At 37.8% G+C, this 17,699-nt stretch overlaps 1 protein-coding gene and 3 non-coding genes across 4 annotated transcripts in view; 1 reads left to right on the forward strand and 3 right to left on the reverse strand.

Moving 5' to 3' along the window:
- LOC126416633 (uncharacterized) overlaps positions 1 to 17,699 on the reverse strand; it is a 276,018-nt gene that overhangs the window by 177,061 nt on the left and 81,258 nt on the right. The window contains exons 7-8 of the mRNA XM_050084398.1: positions 11,194 to 11,483; positions 102 to 330 (exon numbers count right to left, since the gene is read on the reverse strand). Of these exons, the coding sequence (XP_049940355.1) occupies positions 102 to 330; positions 11,194 to 11,483 (519 nt within the window). The remainder of the gene's footprint in view (positions 1 to 101; positions 331 to 11,193; positions 11,484 to 17,699) is intronic.
- Positions 7,350 to 7,424, reverse strand: Trnat-ugu (transfer RNA threonine (anticodon UGU)). The gene has a single exon. It is a non-coding gene; the product is annotated as a tRNA-Thr (tRNA).
- Positions 7,791 to 7,865, reverse strand: Trnat-ugu (transfer RNA threonine (anticodon UGU)). The gene has a single exon. It is a non-coding gene; the product is annotated as a tRNA-Thr (tRNA).
- Trnat-ugu (transfer RNA threonine (anticodon UGU)) lies at positions 8,083 to 8,157 on the forward strand. The gene has a single exon. It is a non-coding gene; the product is annotated as a tRNA-Thr (tRNA).

Below are 17,699 nucleotides of genomic sequence, written 5' to 3' on the forward strand. Positions count from 1 at the left end.
TGAATTATCATGCATATTATTAACATAAAAATTGATAACAATGGACTAAACCATATTGCATTAATTGCAGAATTTTCAAACACACAAATGCAAATACTGACCACAATAACAATTTTTCCAGTGTTACGAGGTGTGTGACCAAATCTCCATCGAACAGGCTGGCTGCTTTTCAGTACCAAAGTCAGATTGTGTAATTCAGTTAGCAGTGTATCTCCACTATCTCCACCTTCATGAAGATGTACTAGGACTACTGGCAGCGAAGCTCGATCTGCACGTTCATCTCTTCCATTGTTTCTTGGACCAGCATCCATTTCCACCACATATACATCCCTGAAAAACAGATACTTTTAACAGAAAACGAAGAATACAATCCAGGGTAAGTGCATTGCAAATAAGAATAATGTGGGTATTCAGCTTGGAATAAATAAATTTCTGTAGTTTTTGAAATTAAATATTGTAGGCCTACATTTATCTTACATTTTCCCAAGGAAACATACATAGCAACCATAAAATATTCTGTAAGATTATGGCCTTACAATATTCACCATGCAAATCACAGACTAACTCTTTTAAACTATGTATCTCACACCTGCATACAGTATATTCAATACTTTCTTTCCAAACAACCATTTGAATGAGGTTTTTAAGCTTTCTTCATTATCTTGAGAAAATTTATTAATAGAGTAACTGTATGTCATCTTCTTTCTTAACTGAACAACTCACCTGTATCTGCAATCTTTAATGGCAGCTTCACATCTAATGGGATACTTTTAGACTAATCAATGTGTACAGCTCCATAAAAACACAATTTTCACCTCCTACCTTATTCCATTCATGTACACAAATAGTGTTCTTGTGCCAAAAGGGTGGATAGCACTATTCTTATTCAGAATCCTTTCAGATGCTTTTGTTTACATGCTTCTATATTAATTTTCCTAATCTTCCAATTATTTCAATTATTTAGAAAAAATCACGTTACTTCCCCAATCTTGCAAAGAGACAAAAATGATTGTCTTTGCTTACAAAATTTTCTGTTTCTCTCAGTCAAGCTCTCTGGACTGTGATGATTTTACCAAGGGTTCAGTTTCATTATGCACATGATCCTGACAAATGTAATATGAGTATTATCCTCTTTAAAATTTAGCTTTGGAAAACTGTTCCATCAAAAGTGAAAACTAATTATATTTCCAGGCACAAACAGGATAATAATGAAGCATCCCCATGCAAAACATCACAGTTCTCCAATTTCATGCTCTTTGATTGTGCACATTGTGCCATCAAAGTATGCTCTTTTCCCACCTAAATATATATATCACCAGTGATGTAAACACATAAGTACTTCACTCTATCATAGAAGAATGTCTGAGAGAATAGCGGATAGCTTGGAGTCAGGGCAATCTAAATAAACTATGTGAATACTGGTAAATAAAAATAATGCTTGCAACAGATTTACAGAAAGGTAAATTTAACACCGGGAAACAAATAGAATTTTGTACAAAATTATCCACAGAAATGACGCAGCAAATAAGGAAAAATTATTAAATTATCCAGAGAAATGATACCACAAAAAAGGAAAAACACAAAATTCTAGGAAATCACAATCCAAGACAACCTTAAATGGGGCATGCATACAAATTCCGTAGCCTGTAAGTTGTCTGAATGCATATTTGTGATGTACATGACTATCAAATATACATAAAACTAAGTTTCATTCATTTTTCTCATCAAATTTAAACCATGGAATAGAAGAACAACATGAACCAACCGAAGCACACTACTAATACTACAGAATGAAGTTATCAGAATTATCTGTGGTGCCAAACCTAGAGAATCATATCGAAATCTGTTGCCAAAATTAGGTGTGCTCACAATTATAGGTGTATATATAATAAAAGTTATATTGCTTGTGAAGACAATAAATCCAAACTTACACTGTGACTTACACCAGCATAATGAAAGACAAAATTACGGTACCATGTAAATATCCGCAGAACAGCTTTGCATGAAAAACATGCACTAGATGCTGGGCTGAAACTAACCAATGCCCTACCAAAAAATCTCACAGCCCTTCCTACTGGCTAATTAAAAGATCTGCCAAAAGAATTTTTACTGTTGATCCATTTTAGTCCCTAGATGAATTCTGTACCTTACTGAAAAGTGGTTTGTCAGTATGTCAAGCCCACAGTTTTTAGGTAGTTCACAAGCAATCTAATAATAATAATAATAATAAAAACATTTGTAAAACAGTTATCTGTATATTAACAAATGCAAAATGCATTAAAACGTAAAATTTCTTGTTACACATAGATCTTTAGATTGTGATTTGTAAATTGACATATTCAGAAGAAGAATCTGTACGATGTCCTGAAAATGTATTATTTCTATAGTTTATGTTTGATTATTTGATGTTTAATAATAATACTATAACTTCAAGAAATCTTTGAAGGCCAAAACTGCTTAGGCATTTCCCACTCAAATACACAGACTATAGAGAGGAGGCTGGGTGGACAACAGTTAAGAAAGAGCACATGTCCAGAGCCAAACCGTTTTTGTGTCGTGTTGGAGCAGTGTGACCCTTCTCATTATCATGTATAGCCATCTAATGCAGCAAAAATAGCAAATAAAGTGTTGTGATATGTGAATACTTATGATAGAATGAATTTTATCCTAATAACTTCTGAGTAGGGAATGCTCTGCATTCTGAGAGCTGGAAGTTAAGTATTGAATGAAACTCATTCCAGAAAACAACTTTTCATTAGTATCATTTAATGAAATCGAAAACCTGGAAAAATGTTCAATATATACTACCTCTAATATGGATTTTTTTCCTTATATGTACACTCTACGGAAGATTAAACCAGTGAATCCAGCAAGAAACGATAAGTAGAAGTTGACATGTCCTCCAGTGCACAGCATATGACAGCGACAGAGAGATAAGATGTGCTTGATCTGAATGCAGACAACTCTATCATCATCATCACAGCAAAAAAGGTCCTGAAATTGTGGAACTTGAGTATAGGGAATATCTATGCAAGGAATAAGGAAACAGATTTTCACAAACTGATCCTTCCATCCACACTGAGCTACAGAAAATCTTTAACAGCTTGACTCTTATAACAACTGCCACTGACCTTGGCCCACCTGATCCACACAACACAAGAGAGCAGAATGACAACTATTTTAGTATTCAATAGTTCTTCCTCCAAATGCCCAGTCACTCCAACCCAACATGCCAAATTTACCGTACCACATAAAACACATCAACTGTTTACTGCAATGACTCAAATCCATTTTTAGAACTCTTCTACCTGAAATTTTCCTTATTACCATTTATGTGACTTCTACGTACACCAGCATCCATATACACGTAACCCTTCTGCCCATCAAAATAGCATCCCCCAATTTTCTTCTTCTTCCTCTTCCCTTTCTTCTTCATGAAATGGTCCTGCTTATGCAAGTCATTCACAAAGCCTCTTCCAGTGGTAGAGTATCACCATCACTTTCAACAATGAATCAATCATCGCTAAATACCAGCTGGAAAGTCTCCAGAAAAATCTGTTTCTTGCCACCGTAGCCAACTTTATCCTTTCTGCATAACTGCTTCACCTACAGAGACTACAGGCTACACTATATCATGGGTTGCAAGAAAGAAGCATTCCTTAACTTCGAGAACTCTGGTATGAAATATGTTCACTGATGAAATGTTTCTCTTTTGGACTCTTGGTGAAGATGAACTACTGTACCTGCTTCACCCATAAATGGTAGTATTGGTCTCTCAGATCGTGGTGCTCTATTTTTCTGTGACAACTGACACTGATTATGTTGCAACCTCAAACATCAAGCTGAGCATTTGTCTCTGATGTGAAAATGTGGCTTTGTAATTGTTGCTACCCACTACTACAAATTTATCAAAAAGGCATCATAGGCCAGTTATACAGTTAATGTATGTAGATTCTGTGTACCTCTAATCTCTCATTTTAGAAAAAGTCATTGTTGCTTTCAACAATATTACAAGTAATAGTTCACTCTCTTAGTAAACAATCTCTGTTAAGCAGCACAAAGATGTTTCTATTTCAGTTTCAATGAAAAAGTCAAAAGAGACCCTGAATGTAAATGTGTCATGACGATGTCATCTGATGGTCCAGTTGTATTTATGACAAGCGGATGTTTAGAGACGACTATGGTTCATATGACTCCTCTGTTCCTGAAAATGATATGTTGTCATGGTCCACCGATAATACAAGAGTCTGAAATTGATGAAAATGAAAGTAAAAATAGTGAATGCCATGACAATGGGAGTTCAGATTATGGTGCAACAGAAGACGAAAACAGTTTTCCTATTGGGAAAAATAAGTGTTTCACATGGAGCTCAGAGAGACTACACAATCACAGGAAAGTGTGGGAAAGTAATGTTATAAAACTAAAAATGACAGCACTAAAAGGCAATTCCTGAAGTCTGAATAGGATTCTATGCCTGATGAAGTATGACACTTAGTTTTCAATGATGAGATAATTACAAAAATTGTTAGCTGCACAAAAACAAATCTAGGGGTACCTAGAAGGAATCAGAAAATTGTTATACCATTTGTCATCTGGACTAGAATATCCAGTCACTGTTCTCTACAGACACTAATGGCAGCAAAGATTTTCGAGGAGTATGTCCTTGAAAAGAAGTCAAGTCCTCTTATTGGTTTGCGATTTGATGACTCATCCACTCGAAAAGAAAGAGAAAAAGATCAGAAACTATACCATTTTGGAGCACATGCTTCTGTTGATGAAATATTAATTCCACACAGAAGCAAGTGTCAGTTCCAAATACTCATGCCAAATACACCAGCCAAATGCTGAATACAGCTCATGTGTCTTACTGATGCTCATAATGCATATCTTCTAAATCATATACAGGGTATCCCATTTATCTTGACAACCCTAAATAACTGTTTGTCCAGATGCAAATCACAAAATGTTTCAAGCAAATGTTCTTTAGCCATCAGGGGGACATCAATCAGCATGATTGCTTTCATTGTAGCTTTGTTTCTTACAAAGATATGAACAGTGGTATGACTTTTTTAAATGGCACCCTGTTTTTTTTTATTTGGTAGTTCATTTCCTCTCCTAAAGACCTATTCAAAAATGTATCACAACGTTATTAATTACATAACACAACATTGACATTGACACTCCCGGCGCTTAGTGCAGGTACTCGAGGTAATGGAACACATCCATGTGCTGACATTGACAGAGGATAAATGTAAACATAAGTAGAATGCACACCCATGATTCCATCAGCCATCGTCAGTTGAAGAGTTGTGTGAGTAAAATGTACACCAACGAAGAGAAGGCAGAAATGCTACTCATCTATGGGGAATGTAAGTTTGCAGAACAGTAATTGCAATACTGTTTTCTTATGTATGAGTACATTTAGTACAGTAGTTTAGTCCTTTTAAATATTCTTGTGTACAGTAGGCATACAGTAAAGGCTGCCCTTCCTACAAACTGCATCAGTCGACATAACGTTTCTTTTATTGTTGTTGTTGAAGGTAGGCGAAATGCTACGCAGGCAGTGGAACTGTACAGAGAGCGATATCCTGACAATAACCCAACCTTCCCAATGGATGTTTTCTCATATTGTTGCAACGCTTCAGGAAACGGGAAGTTTCAACCCATGATAACGCAATTATCGTAGCACTCACACAGACAAAGCTGCCGAAGTTACTGTTCCCGCTTTCGTTGCTATGAATCCACATGTGAGCACACAACAGCCTGAATACGAGATGGGCATTCCTAAAACCAGTGTACATTGTATTCTTACACGTCACCGGTTCCATCCTTAACATGCACACCTACATCAAAAATTGCATGGGAATGATTTACAGAATCGTGTACAGTTCTGTCAGTGGGTACAGCAGCAAATCCTTGCCAACCCAAACTACTTCTCCAATGTTCTATTTACTGATGAATGTTCCTTCTCAAACAAAGGACAGGTAAACACAAGGAACATGCATTACTGGTCCAGCAACAACCCACGATGGCTTAGACAGGTGGAACGTCAGTGTCAATGGAGAGTTAACGTCCGGTGTGGGATGCTTGGTACAACAATTAATGGTCTTTATTTTGTCATTGGTAGCCTAAACGGCACAGCGTATGCCAACTTACTCAGATGAATTCTTCCTCCTCTTCTGGATGAAGTGTAGCTAAAAACCAGAATGCTTATGTGGAATCAACACGATGGGTGTCCAGCACATAATGCCTTGTGTGCACATCGTGTTCTGAACCAAAGGTATCCTACCAGATGACTTTTCTCTTTGGGGATGCATTAAAGACATTGTCTATTGCGGTATTACAACAACTCCAGAGGAGATGCAGGAACGTATCATGCTTGCTTGTAATTCTCTTCAGTGGGCAGCACTGGAAGCAATGAATAATTCTTTCATTCAATGAGTGCACCAGTTTATCAGTGTCCAGGGTCACCACTTTGAGCACCTTTGAATGTTCTAGTCCTGGGCAATGGTACAGGAGAGTCAAAGTCAATTTTGTGATATGTTTTTACTGGGTTTTCACTTGTTTTCTGACAACTCCAGCAAGTGGACGAGTTTGTGATCCCAGGCTGAAAGTCAATGTTGTGTTATGTAATTAATAACGTTGTGTTTCAGTGAATGGTACACTGTGACACATTTTTGAATAGCTCTTTAGGAGAGGAAATGAATTACCGAATAAAAAATACAGGATGCCATTGAAGAGTCATATTGCTGTTCATATCTTTGTAAAAAACAAAGATATAACAAAGGCAATCATGCTGATTGATATCCCCCTGATGGCTAAAGAACATTTGCTTGAAACATTTTGTGATTTGCTTCTGGACAAACAGTTATTTAGTATGGTCAAAATAAATGGGACACCCTGTATATACTTGGGAGAGGATACTGATGGAAAGACATTGTTAACTGATCAAGAAAAAGTTGAGCAAACCAACACAATGTGTAGTGCACCTTGCTACACCAACATTGGGAACTAATTGCAACATAATGGCAGACAACTGATTCTCATCTCTTGAACTGGTGTCTGAACTGGGAAAGAGGAAACTCAACTACAGAGGAACTCTAAGAAAGAATTAAAAAAGAGATAAAATTAAACAAAATGGCTCTTCAATACATGGCTTCACTAGTAATGCAATACTGTTGTTTTCTGTGCCTACGAAATATAAAGCTGTGGTTCTTGTGTCATCGATGCACCACTCAAAGTACCACCTGTGATAAACAGCAAAATCTGACTTTGAAATGATAATTAAATAGACACCCTAGCTGCAAGCAGGCGTTGATACACTTCATTGGGGACATGTTGAAAATGTGTGCCCCGACCGGGACTCGAACCCGGGATCTCCTGCTTACATGGCAGACGCTCTATCCATCTGAGCCACCGCGGGCACAGAGGATAGTGCGTCTGCAGGGACGTATCCCTTGCACGCTCCCCGTGAGATCCACATTCCCAACATGTCCACAACACTACATTCGTAGTGCGCCTAATAGATGTTTGCCCATCATACTCATTACTCATGGCAGATTAATCTACCAAGTCCCGTACGAGTTCGGGCATAGCGTGTGCGTTCGCACAAGAAGGTCAAAGGCTGGGAATCCATATTTTTAACTATATATGACGGTAGCATCTGTTCCCGAAAGAACAGTTACCGTGGATGACCATGCAGCTTTGCTAGAAATGAAATGATAATTAAACAGACGCCCTAGCTGCAAGCAGGCATTGATGCACTTCATTGGGGACATGTTGAAAATGTGTGCCCCGACCGGGACTCGAACCCGGGATCTCCTGCTTACATGGCAGACGCTCTAACCATCTGAGCCACTGCGGGCACAGAGGATAGTGCGTCTGCAGGGACTTATCCCTTGCACGCTCCCCGTGAGATCCACATTCCCAACATGTCCACAACACTACATTCGTAGTGCGCCTAATAGATGTTTGCCCATCATATTAGGCGCACTACGAATGTAGTGTTGTGGACATGTTGGGAATGTGGATCTCACGGGGAGCGTGCAAGGGATAAGTCCCTGCAGACGCACTATCCTCTGAGCCCGCGGTGGCTCAGATGGATAGAGCGTCTGCCATGTAAGCAGGAGATCCCGGGTTCGAGTCCCGGTCAGGGCACACATTTTCAACATGTCCCCAATGAAGTGTATCAACGTCTGCTTGCAGCTAGGGTGTCTATTTAATTATCATTTCATTTCTAGCAAAGCTGCATGGTCATCCACGGTAACTGTTCTTTCGGGAACAGATACTACCGTGATATATAGTTAAACCTGACTTTATTTCCTTCCATAATGCCACCAAATCTGGTGTTGACACAATGGATATAAAATAATGCAAACTAGTCAACAAATCAGCAAACCAGGAGATGGCCTCCACTACTTTCTTTTTCATGATATCAGTTACCTGTGTATATAAGGAAATAACATTCGCGGCTTTGAACAAACACCAACACTGGACAGATTCAACTTCATGAAGATATTAGCAACTAATCTAATAAAAACACATATGATACAGAGGCTACACATTCCAACTATACCAACAGAAGTGAGGAAAATAATAATAGACACTTTCTGACAGCAGGATGCAGAAAGAAACATGGACCAGAGATGATTAAAAAAAAAAAAAATTGCCACTATTGTCCATATAAAAATGCAGGAAAACTAATTACAAGTGCATCAAGTGTGGGACATCAAAATGCTTTGAATGTTCTAAGAAGTTGTGCAAAGAATGTGTAATGAAACTGTAACTTCTTTATGGTGACAATGCAATTTTATGAACAAGACACTACTGAACACAATGTTATATTACTATTATGTGAAATAAATTATACATCAATGTAAAAGTGGGGTATATGAAAAAGAGTTTCACACAAATTCATACTTTTCTAATAAGTTTCTTTTTTTACTTAACTGTAATTTGTTGTTTAAAAACCGTTTTATTATAATTAAAAACATGAAATATGGAAAAAACTCAATACCGTATTGAAAATCTCCAAGTAAACTCAAATAAAAATTACAAGGCCTGAGAGACTGATGTTAACAATAATGTGCCAAAATTTATGTTACCATTTGAGAATTAAATCACTGAACTTATTTTCCCTGCTACAGCTTATCTCACCCACATGCAATCACTTAACTCTAGTCCCGGCACTATTAAAATGCATATCATTCAAATCAAGTTCCCACATAAACTGACTCATTTCACTTAAAAACCATCCTGTGTTTCCTGCCCAGCAGGCTATAGGGTAATGACTACCTTCAAACAAGCAGAATGCATTAATGGAAAGAGATGAACTGTCTGCATTACACCATTCCCTGGACTTGCTCTACAGCATGAATGAAGGTACCTGAGGGAGTGGACCACCATCTAGGCAATTTGGATCCTCATTCATTAGCTTTCTTGAACTCCAGAGATGGGAGCTCATACTTCAACACATCCGATCATCCTGCTACAATCCCACACCCAACCTGTTAGCTACCTTTCCCTCTTTTCCTTCCTGTAACTCCCATCCCCTATCTCCCACCCTCAGAAGCCACAATCCTAATATTTTATTGTTTTGCTCTATTCTTCTTTCCATTTGCTTTGTTTCTTTTCCTCTTCTGTACCTATATTTGCTTCTTACTCTATTAACTCTCTTCTCAGATCTTTGAACTGTAACTGGTACAGTGCTTACTGACGTCCTGTCAAAAGGTAATGATAGTTTTTTATTTGTTTAAACTGAGCTGTAATTTCTACTTCCTGAAGACAAAACTACTGGTTAATCTATACCATTTTTGGTCTGTTTAAGAAATTTATGAATTTAATTTTCCTTTTTCAAAATTAGTTGTTTATTCTCATAAGTTAACATAACAACTAGTTGAACTTGTACAATAATCAAAGTAGTCATCACTAATAAATCATGTGTCATGTTTTTTGTGGCACCCTGTTACTGAGCTTAGTTATGTACAAAGTCAAAGAAAAAATTAAAATGGTAGAAAAGCGCACAAAAAATGCAAAGAAACACATTAACATACAATGTACATAACAAATAAAGTTTGTTAGCATGATTTCGAACATACACCACACTACAACAACATACTAAAAATAACAAATTCTGTGTACTTTATTGACGTCTTTTCAATAATTCAATAAAGGGGAAAATTTCTCCCAGCAATTCAAGTTTAATTTTTTCCATATTATTTTTGTATTTCAATTATAAAGTATGAAAGAAATTGTAAGGTACTCCCACAATTTCCCAACTGTTTAAAAACTCTTCAATACGTGCACGCATATGAAGGAAGTAGAAGGAGCACAGACCATGATTATAAAACTGAAAAAATAACCAAAAAGTTGAAAATTAAATCTGTAAATACTGATGAAAAAGCTGTGTGTATAGGGAAAATACAAATGTTTCAATGATTTCAAACTTCCAGTTTTTCTGGACATGAAGAGCGAATACGGAAGGAAGGGGAAATTGTAACAAAATATGTGATTATTTGGAACTGAGTCATAAAGCAGATGTATTAGTGCAATGGGATCTGAGGTATTTATCACTGTCTTTAACTTTATCTTCCGGCTTTTGTTTGTGCTGCTGTACAATAAGAATTCTGGTTTTCCACACAAGTGTAACTATATCCCCCATTTCAACCAGATCAAAAAGCCAGCTCTAAGCTCTATATGTTCACTCTTACTTTATTTATAAAAAAAACTTTACATTATAAATTGTAACACACACAGTCATTTTGCAACAACAGTTTTACTTATATTGGAATAGATGGAAAGCAAAGACACAGCAATTTTTCAAATGAAAGCTGTTGCTCTGAGAATGGAAATAATAATAATAATTTAGGAGGGAAATTAAAAAAGTTTAGAATCCCAGCTTTATTCCCTGGGAGTTGAAATTCACTTCCTTTGCGTCCAGCCGACACTCTTTGTTGATATGTCATAAGCAAACTGCTTTTCTTCTTTTCTTCCCTCCCCCCCCCCCCCCCCCCCCCCTCTTCTGGTGTCTGTCACACAGTATTGCAACTCATTATTGTGCATAAAAAAGCTCAAATTGCTCTGTATTATGTTTAAACTCATGCAGTGATTTTTTCATAAATGCATAATAAAAATAAACAAATAACACAAATACACCTCATAATTACTAATACTTGTTAATCCAAAGTGACTTACATGGGATTGTCTCCAATGTAGTTTTTGTGAAAGCAGCCCTCCGTTCTAATTTGTACAGCCCGTGAAGCAGAAACAACACGGCTTTCAGACAACGATTGCATGTCGCAATATTCCTCTGGCCACGACAAACCCACAGTAAGCTCAATTCTGTTTGCACCTTGTACTTCTGTATAGGAAGCTAGATCCTTAAACTGATGGTGTAAATATCTCTGCAGAGCTCTTCTGTTTCGCCACCAGTGTTGTGAAGTGTTGAGCTCAGTGCGTGACTCCAGTGTAGATCCATTAGATACCTTACCAGAAGAAAGTAAACATGCAGAAAGACATTATAAACAGGATGCTATAAAACACAAATATTAAATAAAATTCTAATATTATAAACTGTCTTCACAAAAATGTAGGCTCTGTTTTTGCACCTGGCTATTCTGTAGAAACACTACTACATCCAAGAATCTCACAATAATGAATAATCAAGGTAGTGTTTATCGGTGCTGAGGAAGAGAGTGGCACAAAGGTTAGAAAAAAAATGAAAGACATTTCAAAATAACACAGACACTTCATTCTCTCTGCAGTGAAAATTTGTTTTGTTGTGCATTTTTCCCATAGTTGCATTCCTCTGTATATCGAAACATGTCATATTGTTGCTTATGACACTCCACTTCACAAACAATGCTCACGCATCACACACAATTTTTATCCATGTTACACAGAATGTTTTGAGGACTGTGACAATATTGTAAATTTATGAAATAATTGCTACTGCTTCAGTCATTTTTTTTTCTAGCATTTGATTAGTATGATACGTTTCAGCAGCACGCTGCCATCATCAGGCGCAGTCCACTTGCACGTACATTATATTAATCTGAAGCGTGATTAAGTTCGAGGGTCACATGGTTTTTCATTATTTTATTTTAGGAATAAAGAAGATGACTCACCGAAAGGCAGAAGCACACAGACAAAAGATACACAGCTTGGCTAGCCTTCAGAATGCACTTTCTTTTCTAGCTGTAGGAAAAACATGCGCGCACACACACACACACACACACACACACACACACACAAAAGCCTCTCTCCCTACTTGTTCTCAGTCAACTGCCAACTCTTTACTGGCCCACGATGAGTGTCTGTGAGTTCAAGTGTGGGTGTGGAGTGGGAGAGTGGTCTGTGGGCTAGCTAGGGGTGCAGGCAGTGGGGGCAGGTGGCAGATGGCTGGGCATATGTTTTCACAGACTAGAGTGTGAGATAACAGTACACACCTAGCTGATGTGAGGACACAAAATGGGTTGGGTACTGGGGCAAGGGTGGTGTGTGTGTGTGTGTGTGTGTGTGTGTGTGTGTGTGTGTGTCTACACACACACACACACACACACACACACACACACAGAGTGGGCAAAACAAGTGTTGTATCACTGTGACAGATACAAAGGCGAGCAAGTGTACCGGCACTTATCCCAGTTCACTATTACCAGTGCAATGCACCTGTGCTTAGCATACAAAGGATTGCACCATAATTTGAGATTGAAACTAAAAATTAAAATAACATTTCCAAGCTCTGTCAGTGTGTGCTTCAGAACATTAATGTTAACATTGTGAAGTAACGGTATAATTTAAGGAATATGTTTCGCTACATATATTGTTTTAAGAAATAAATAAGTGGAGCTTAATAATGAAACTAGAAAGTTAAAATTGTTCAGAATCTGCAAATCTATGTCACAATCAAAAGTTACAAGTCTCAACTTGATCAGGGCAATATTTTGGTCAAAACTGGCATTTTCAGGAAAATTTGAAGGTGCTAGATATCAAACTTGGAAAGATGAAAATTCGTATGCAGCTTCAGTTTTAGCTTTCAAGTTATTTATTAAAAACTAAATTTGGAAGAAAAACATCCTTATTCAAAATGGAATGGATCATTTGTACTAATATATCAATAAAAATAATCAATTTTTGACAATATAATGTAATCGGATAGATAAAGTATCTATTCAAAAAGTGGCAATGTTTACCTTTTGCACATGAAAGTAAAAGTGCTGTCATGGCAGGGCACAATTTCATTATCTTTTGTAGCTTATTCAAAACTTCACAACTATTCCTGATCGTTGATTACGAAACCAAACGATGTACATGCAGCTATATAAAATATGTTGGTTCCTGTCGATGAGCTAACTACAATAAGTATTCAAGCTACTCATTCATAACTGACTGGGACTTTGATTTTCCACCTACCATAATCTGCTGGCCAATGCATGAGACTTTTCCTATATTGTAATCTGCATGGGTAGAACACAGTTTATGATATGATCACTCATATTTGTAGTAATGCAGAGAACAGTGGGGGGCGGGGGGGGGGGGGGGCAAGGGGGGGGGGGGCGAGAGAGAAAGAGAGAGAGAGAGAGAGAGAGAATGAATGTGTGTGTTCCTGAGATCAATGATGGCAGAGTTCACAAAATCAAAGCCAGACCAGAGCAAAGTCATCTTCAGCATATACCAAGATTCCAGGGAGCAATCTAAATAAAAAACATAATACGGGTACAGTCAAACTCTACTGATGTGTTACATGCCATTTAGGCAAAATAATGCTATTGTACTAAACTTTCAAGTAAATGATTTGGTACTAGTACATTGTTTTCATCGTAGCTAGAATTTACGGAAGGAAATGAGCAAATTTTTCAGCATTACAGTGGACCTTTTACGGTTCAGAATGTACCACATCCAAAAGCAGTACATTTAATGGACCCTGATATAGGGTAAGATATAGGATTATACAATACAGATATGATTAAAAGGTTTAATGCCCCAGGAGAGCTCACGCCCTTTGCAAATTTGGTGGATTGACAACCATCGACTGCCTGAGTTAAACTGTTTTCATAATTCTATCTTAGTTTTCTCGATGACAATTTCTATCTGCCTTGACTATTCTATTATCTTTTATTAATACTATACCTTCTACCACCACTTCTTCCAGAAACAGAACTAAAAATATGGCACCAACAAACAATGCATAGCCTCTGGGTTTTATTCCATAATAATTGCACTGGTATGTTTATGAAGATAGCCATGAGCTTACTTAATAAATTTGACTATAAATTAGCATTTGAAGGACGTGACACATGTTTGTCACGCCACACATTGTAGAGGAGAAGAGTCCAGGTAGGAGATGGGAGTCAAGACAAACTGATGGCGTGCTACCATGCATAGCTATATAAGAAGCAAGAGTTAACAAGAGAACAAGAAGGTTTGATAACTAGTATTCAGCAAGGAATAGATCCATGAGGAATAATAGGAGATGAACTGCTAATGTTATCCTAGTGTATTCACAAGAGATACCAGGAGTAAAAGCTTTTGTACCGTCTAAATCTAGTAGTTATAAGAAAGTAAAGGATAACATTCAACAACGGAAAGTCCCAGACGGAATGTAACAATATTATGAAATCGACAGCTGCTGCTCACCTTGTAGCGTAGAGGCTGAGTCGCAGATGTTACAATAAAAAGAACTGTCAGAAAAAGAGCTTTCAGCCAACAAGGCCTTTGTCAGAGATAGAACATATACGTACACATCACGCAAACGCATCTTACACACAAATTACAGCAACTCTAGCTGTTGAGTCCACACTGCCAAGCAAACGATAAGCTATATTTGTCAGTAAGTAGAAGAAAGATACATAAGCATGAGAAGCATGTGTGAGTAGTGATGTTATATGTGTTATAAACAAGAGTAAGAAAAAAATAGTTAGAAGAGAGGAGTTAAAATATTTAGGTACAGAGCAATCAGTTAATGTCAGCTGAACGCAGTTAGGAAGAAACTTATCGCTAAGAGTGAGAAATGATAGCAAAAGGGCTGCTAGTAACTGTGTTTACAGATGAAGTTAAGACGAAGCATACCCAATTATCAGATGAGGTGTAGAAGAAGGAAAGGGTAGGCGGATCCATACAAGGAATGACCTATACCTTCATGAGGTGAATCTACAGGAGGCAAGACCTGCACCACTTAATGTAGATAGCAGAGAGGTTAAGGTTAGACAGGCACATATAAGGGATGGTCTATACCTTGTTCAGGTGAATCCATTGAGGGAATGACATGTACTATAATTTTTAAGGGAAAAAAGGTTACACCCACATCTATAACAGTGTAGAGGTTTGACACAGTGGCTGCCCTTAGAAGGAATACAAGTGCAGTGAATACAGAAGTATGAAGCTGTATAATGACTGGTGGTCACAATATGAAAGTTTTCTCCAAACTAGTTCGATAATCAAATAGACTTACCTGATAGTAGAGACGAAAATTGTTGGAGTAGGAATGATCCACATTTGTTGACTACAGCCTTTATTGAGATTTGACTTGAGAGACTGAATAGTAGGCAGATACCTGACAAGCAGTTCCTCACATAATAATTATGTGAGAAAGAGTAAAAGGTAACTAACTCTGTATGTATACGAAAAGTAAACAAGAGACTCTCGAGCATACTGTCTTGAAGACAATTCATTGTTAAATAAACTGATAAAAATGAAAGCCATAACTAAGTTGACATGATACACAAATATATATTAAAATGATATCTTGCTATATAGAAAGATGGGTCATTAAAGGACAATTTCTTGCATCACAGGGGATGTGAAGTAAAAAAGATGGAGTTACACAAAGTGGACTAACACTGTTAAGCACAATTTACCTGAAATGAAACAACAAAACTGAAAAGACTTGTGATTCTTCAGTTTCTCCCAGCGAATTTCTTGCTCGAACAGTCCACGGGTGTACTTCCGGTCCATAGTGTCCAACGAGCACAATATTTCGGCGATCAGACATGTCGCCATCATCAGGTGTGCTGACGAACTGCGCACCTGATGATGGCGACGTGTCTGATCGCCGAAATATTGTGCCTGTTGGACACTATAGACCGGCAGTACACATGTGGACTGTTCAAGCTGAAAAGAATTGTTACTAAAAATGAAGTTTCATTCCATTTTACAGAAGGAAATAATATCATGTGTTTTTAAGCAATCAGGTTTTTTATAGCAGTATATTAATGAGAAATCAACTTTGAGATTGAGAGATGTCCTGACTTCCTTCCTTTAAGTGGGGGAATATATAGTGTTGCATGCCATTCAAGCAAATGACATTTCACTCCTTGTGTAGTACAAGGGAAGATGATTGTAACAGAATAATATTAAGTAAAGCATAAGTCGTGGAACAAACACTGTATGCAGGTGTTTTGTCGTATGTGCAGACATTAAAAGGGAGGTGTGGAATACGAGAAAAGGGCAAGCTGTGATGACAAATAAATGGATTCACCTGCTGTGGGCTGGGCATTTTACATTTTGGTGTTGCAGCTTGGCAGTGGCTTAATCATAAAGAGCAACCACACTCTCCAAGAGCGGAAATAAAAGACAAGGTGGTTTTGTAACAAATGAAATATATGTCACGTTGAGCCTTCAAGGCATTTGCAGTATAAAAAGTTGTGTTTTACTCTAATTCATGTGTCACGCTAATGACCTGTGCATCCATTCAAGGAAATATAGAAAGCAGTGGATGTGCTTTTTCATGATATGAGTAGAAGTTATCTTCTTTTGTTTCAATAACGGCTACAGAAAATGAAGAAGTCAAGCCTTTCATCAGTTAAACACAAAATTTCAGAGGTACTGATTAGCAGGATTTCTACTTCAAGAGAATCAACTACAGAAACCGGTTTAAAAGGAAAAGATAAATACATCAAATGTTGCATTGGGTGGCAGATCTTATGAAATGTTCTGACTCAGCTTCTACTACAAGGAGTGAGCCAGCAGTTACATAAAACCCTAAACCAACTAGAAAAACATTTCAGTACTTGATGTTTCACTGAACTGGTGAGACAGACTGGCAAGTGTCATGCCAAGGTATTTACAGGCACTCTCGCATCAGTGGACACTGAACAGTTTCACATAACATGCTTGATCTTGCAGTACCTTGTGCATGAGCAAGCTGTGGCTGGGCAGGGAATCTGAATCTCTTTCACATACTAACTTGCCTCTCTGCCGTCTTGGAATTGAGGGGCGCCAATGTGTTGGTATGTGCGTCAATTGATTAATGCCTGCTGCACATCTGTCCATCTGACACTCTGTGTCTGTTGATTGTTAATAAACTGTGCCTATGCTGTTGCTGCTTGCCCAAGCATACGTCAGTTAGGTGTCCTAGCTTGTAATAAGGACACTGGTTAGTGTTTATCCTCAGAACAATAGTTGGGGCACAATTTCTGCAACTTAATGCTATGGGCTTGGTGCGATGATGTGGAGGAATGTATATAACAGGTGTCTGTATACTGGTGATGGAAGGGGACACGTGCTCCTGATCTGTGAGCAATGTACTGCACAGTGCTCACTGCTCAGTGAGAATGTTCCTCTTCGCCAATCTACTGTCGGTGATGACAGTATAACTTGAAGATGGTATCTGAGTGGAGCAGTCCAAGAGGTATTCAACATTTGCCAATTCAGCCCACAGAGACTAAAAGTTTGCTGAATACTGATAAGGTTTGATATAC

The sequence above is a fragment of the Schistocerca serialis genome, chromosome 8, assembly GCF_023864345.2.
Source record: "Schistocerca serialis cubense isolate TAMUIC-IGC-003099 chromosome 8, iqSchSeri2.2, whole genome shotgun sequence".
Classification (NCBI taxonomy): Eukaryota; Metazoa; Arthropoda; class Insecta; order Orthoptera; family Acrididae; genus Schistocerca; species Schistocerca serialis.